Source organism: Lactuca saligna, chromosome 5 (assembly GCF_052625555.1).
Source record: "Lactuca saligna cultivar CGN05327 chromosome 5, ASM5262555v1, whole genome shotgun sequence".
Classification (NCBI taxonomy): domain Eukaryota; kingdom Viridiplantae; phylum Streptophyta; class Magnoliopsida; order Asterales; family Asteraceae; genus Lactuca; species Lactuca saligna.
In genome coordinates, this window is record NC_136421.1 from 217,360,800 (window position 1) to 217,366,055 (window position 5,256).

A 5,256-nucleotide genomic window follows, 5' to 3' on the forward strand; every position below is an offset into this window, starting at 1 on the left:
CATGAATGTTATGTATTTGGTTCGTGTATTGATCTGAAAACTATGCAATTATGATTTTAATTTGAAAATGTCCTTTATGCTCAGCATGTTACAAAATGGATAAAATATCTAAATATTTTATAAAAATGTGGAAATCGTTCGGTCGTCTCAATTGCATAAGTTCTAAACATGTAAAATTCTTTTGTATAAGTTCACGAAATCATTTGTGTTTGACTTGTATTCCCCCCTTAAAACGTTAAAAATAGTAAAAGCATAGGGATATGAACTCACTGATAGTTGCGGGAAAGTGTCGGACAACGAAACTGAAATGAAGACCCTCGGGTTGATGTACGCGACACTTAACGTGATCCTAATAACAATTAAATACATATATACATTTTATTAGCAAAACCATTAATTATAGTGTTGGAAAAACACTTGCTTTTGGTTTAGGAATGTTACCGGGACTCGATTGCATCGGAAAAAGTGGATTTTCAGCCAAGTTCACGACTTGGGAAGGTTTGCGGCCGTGAACTGTTCTTGGCCGTGAATAGCCTCTTGAATGGTTTATGGTTGTGAATGATGTTCTTGAGGAAAATATGAATGTTTGAAGGGTTCACGGGCATGAACTGATTTCGGTCCTTGAAGATTTGAAGGGTTTGCGGTCGTGAACTCAAAAATACAATCCTTGATTTGATAAAAAACGCGTTTTGGAGGCAACAACACCCAAAGGTGATTTTTGATCACTTCCGGAAGAAAATTGGGTATTTTTGTGTTTGCGGTTGAGAAGTTAGAGAGAGAAGGGATGTGTTTTCGGCTAGAAAAGTGAAAATGAGGGGTAGGAGCACACATATATAGGCTGGGTTCATGGGGTCCATCAACCGTGAATGGGATTACGGCCGTGATCGGGTTCACGGCCGTAAACACCAATCAAGCCGATTTTCACTGATTTGTCGAAGTGACTCGGGTTTTCGTGCGATTTTGGTTCCGACTTTTATATATAAAATTTAATTATATGACTTAAGTGATTTTCCAAACCATAAGAATTTTGACGAAACAAAATAAAATTCCAAATTTATTAGTGGAATCGGGCTAATGTTAACGGAAAAATGTTCGGGTTGTCACATGAAAAGCATGGCCTGTTTTCCCTTATATTATATTAACTAGTAGGTGATCACGGGCTTCGCTCCGAGATGCCTTTTATTTTTTTAGTTTTTAAAAAAATCGGTACGTTTAAAACAACAAAAAATATTTTTAATTAAATGGATGATTTCATAATAAGTCACCAAAACAGAGAGATTATTTATCTAATTTATGGCAGATGTACAAGATAGAAAACTTATAGCAAAACCCATATAAAAATAAAAAGCTATACAAAATTCAGGGAGCATTTATGTAACTTATACAAACCGGAAAAGGAAAAGAAAGAAAAGAAAAGTCAAAATGGTCAGAGGGAGGTAAAGTGAAACATTAGAGGTTGAACCGGTCGAACCGGGAACCGGAGTTGAGAGCGGTTCGATTTGGACCGGTTTTATAATGATTTCCTGACTGGATTGAACCGGCCGGTTTTGGTAAAAAACCGGTTCAATCGGCTGAATTGAACTGGAATGGACCGGATTGAACCGGATATTCTTGGATTTTTGTGTTTGTTTTGATCTTCTTTGTTTGATTTTGACTTCTATAATGATTGTTTTTATATGTTGCATTCTATTTACGTTTGTAATACTAAAAAGATCGACAAGTTTTTGTAATCAATGTATGCAGGATAATTAAAAACATATGAAAATATATAACCGGTTTGACCATCCAGTTGAACCGGTTAAACCGGAAAACATCACTCGACCGGTTCAATTAAAAAACCGGTTTTTAAAACATTGCCTGTGGGCAACATGTAGTGAACAACAGAAGCAAACAGACTTAAAATGAGAAACACTAAGAAACCGTGGCCAATCTGTAAAAAACATTAATATAGTATATAAAACTATAAATAAGAACTGATAGAATTCTGATCAAGAGGTTAACAGTAACCAAATGAGATCGAAACTGATTGATAAAATATACCGTGGAAAAATCAATTCCCTATATGAAAGACAATGCCGGTGTATAGGAAGAAATTTTCACAGTTTATGTAAAAAAATTAATATAATTTTTTTGTGGGAACAATATAAAAAATAAAAAATAAATAAATAAATAAATAAAAAAAACATTTCGCAGCAAATAATGATTACGTACCGCATCCATTGCAAAATTAATAGTTGCATCAACTATATAAACATGACAACCCAACATTCCTATTTTCTCCCAAAACACGTATTTGTAGATGTAAACAAATTCCAATACATTTCAAAGCATAAAGATCATTTCGTACAAAAATAATTAAAAAAAAAAAAAAAAAAAGTTGGATGTATTTCTAATCCAAGTCATGTAGCACCACCTAAAATTCTGTAAACTGAAAACAATTTTTCCTCAACAAATGATGAAACCACCGCTCTTTTATCCAACTAGGTCATCGTGTTTCTGTATCTGTACAAAGAAACAACCACCGCATAAGTTTTGTTAACACAAGTATCTATTAACAAAAAGTTACAACTGAGCCCCTAGCATTTGTATCCTTCACAAAAAGAGTCCCTGATACTAACCACACCATCACATTTAAACCGATTCTTACAACAAATTCCATCCAACAATTATCGAAATTAGCTACGAAGGGCGTTAAATACATACCATTGTTTTGGATGACATTTTTTTGTAAAAAAGTTTGGACAGTCTTCCAATAAAAATCACCACCAGCCAGCCACGTGTCCATGTGCATGCCATTAGGGAATTCTACAAACGTGCAACGTTTGTTACGGCCAGCTGCCTTCGCGTATAGCATTTGCATGTGAAGCGGTGGGACCATCTCATCACGTAGTCCCGAAAGAAAAAGAATCGGTTGCTTAACCTGCATCCAAATGTCAAACAGTCAAAACAATCATTTCGATAATCCCTGTAACACCCCATCCCAGGTGCCAGACTGACAGACCGACCGGTCTGGCATAGCACCTGGGATGTAATGTTACAGATACTTTCTTCTAAACGCGTTTTAAAGCCGTGAGGGTAGCAGATCCCATCAGAACTCCACAGTTAAGCGCGCTTAGGCGAGAAATGTATGTGAATACATTATAGTTTTACCTCGCCGACTGTATCAAGGGTGTTCCAAGGAGAACGGACAACAAAGTTAAGAATTTTTGGGCCTTTTGAAATGCTTCCACCGATAAACCATTTCAAAAAGGGTAGCAAAACACCAGCCATGTCTAGAATGGATGTGAAAGTGTTCTCCAGTATTAAGGCAGCAACCTGTGATAAAGTGAAAGTTTGTATTAAAAAGGAAATGGGATTTTTCTTGATATGAAAAATAAAAGATGAAAATGATAAATTTGTAATTGAGATAAGATATACCTTGTTAGGGTTATTTTTGGTAACTACAACACCAACTGCTCCACCAAGAGACCTTCCAAATACAACTATTTGAGAAGTGTCAATGTCTGTCCTTTGGCTGAGATGATCTAGAGCAGCCTAGTTGAAATGTATGAGATTGAGTTTCAATAAATTAAGAAAAAAAGAAAAAGAATATTATTTTAACTAATTATGGCTGGAATGAAACCTGGGCATCCTTAATGATTCCTTGTTGAGATGGATAGCCATCACTAGCACCATATCTATTCATTGTCAACAAGATATGGATTAGAATTATGAGAGCAAGATCAAGACATGAGAATATAAAAATTTAAACACAAAAAGACCAACATACCCTCTGTAGGATAGCATGAAGATGTTACATTGCAACTTTTGTAGCATTATTCGCACCATCTCAAGGCGATGTGCAATATCTGTGGTTCATTGGTCAAGTCTTCCAATAACTAAACATTTGAATTCATCAAGATTTAGGATAATAAAAAGATAATATATCAAGTTAAACAACTAAGAGATTGTGAGACGTATTATAGATAGTTTATCTGCAAGAAAAAAAAAAGGATACTTCCAGCATTTTCTTGGAAGAATAGAATAGTTGGGCCTGCAAATCAAAGAAAAGTAAGCTTTCAGTTCTGAGGTTTAGAATATGAAGGACTTAATCACATATGAACTTCTTCACCCTTATCAGTCTAAGCTAAAACTGTAAATACTTTTGAACAAAAACTACAAACTGACTAGAGCAGAAACAAGATTTCTTTATCTTCTAAAGATGTATGCATGTACGCATTGCAATGAAAGGAATCGTAGATTGTCAAATTTTGGGACTAAATAAGTTCTGATTCCAAATCAGAGTCCTTCAGTAATGAGCTTCTAAACCCTAAAACTCAGCTATCGTATCGTAATCAAACATCCTTCCGTAACCCCAACCTAGCAATCTGCCTAGGGCAATCTATTCCAGATCCTCGTTGATTGTTCAATATCGAAATAATCTGACTAATAATAGAAAACGAACCCTAATTCACCAGAAAGCCGAAATTTGCGAAAACGAAGAAAGAATCAACACGCAACTAAAAGGAAAAAGGAAACAAGAAAGCATTCATTGAGAGAGACCTGTGCAATCTGGCGAGAACTTGATGAACCAGGAGTGAAGGCGTAAACCATCGGAAGAAGTAAGCCATACATCTTCGTAAATCATGCGTAGTCGAGCTGGTGTGATTGGATAGGACTTGGTGAGACCAGGTAAAACCGGCACATAGACTAGTTTTTCCTGAAACACCACCAATAATGCCATTCCGGCCACCACTATTCCGCCCACTCCATACATCACCAAACTCATATACGACACCATCGCTAACTCTCACTCACGCGCAACAGAAACACACTTTTCCCCAATCTGTACCCGTAGTTTCCGATCTTGCTAGCAGTCTATATTACAAAGAGTATGCTTTTGGGTCTCAAACCCGATACAGGCGAGGCTGGAAAGGGGAAAACGAAATAAGGAAAAGCTTTGCTATTTGCTCCATTCATATTCGTGACTAAATAATAATTAAAAAAAAAAATCTAACATTTGCCTGAGGATAAATATTAATTATAAAGATTGTTAGTTACTTAGTTGGGTAAATTACATCATTCGTCCCTCATGTACATGCCAGAAAGCGTGTTTAGTCCCTATTTTCAGAAATTAACTCGGATAGTCCCTCGTTCGTTTAAAACGTGCACGTTTCGTCCCTCTAGACATAAAAAGACAATTTTGCCCTTATTTATTTCTTTTTTAATTTTCTTCTTATTTGTTTATTATTTTTAGATTAAAAAAAAAACAATAAA

At 35.7% G+C, this 5,256-nt stretch overlaps 1 protein-coding gene across 1 annotated transcript; it reads right to left on the minus strand.

Moving 5' to 3' along the window:
- Window positions 1–2,185: 2,185 nt before the first annotated feature.
- Window positions 2,186–4,960, minus strand: WAV2 (alpha/beta-Hydrolases superfamily protein). Its single transcript, XM_078993245.1, has 8 exons — window positions 4,543–4,960; window positions 3,998–4,033; window positions 3,770–3,848; window positions 3,623–3,677; window positions 3,418–3,534; window positions 3,151–3,315; window positions 2,704–2,920; window positions 2,186–2,502 (listed from the first exon to the last, which is right to left on the minus strand). The coding sequence occupies exons 1-8, from the start codon at window positions 4,778–4,780 to the stop codon at window positions 2,486–2,488; spliced, it is 924 nt and encodes a 307-aa protein (XP_078849371.1). The 5' UTR covers window positions 4,781–4,960; the 3' UTR covers window positions 2,186–2,485.
- Window positions 4,961–5,256: the final 296 nt, after the last annotated feature.

What these genes read in the sequence shown, in the direction of transcription:
- WAV2 (XM_078993245.1), bottom strand. Translation starts at nt 4,780, where the DNA reads ATGGTGTCGTATATGAGTTTGGTGATGTATGGAGTGGGCGGAATAGTG. An exon ending in CTTCCAAGAAAATGCTGGAA is followed by an intron (nt 3,849 to 3,997) that starts GTATCCTTTTTT and finishes AATGAACCACAG; the next exon opens with ATATTGCACATCGCCTTGAG. An exon ending in CCCTTGATACAGTCGGCGAG is followed by an intron (nt 2,921 to 3,150) that starts GTAAAACTATAA and finishes ATTTGGATGCAG; the next exon opens with GTTAAGCAACCGATTCTTTT.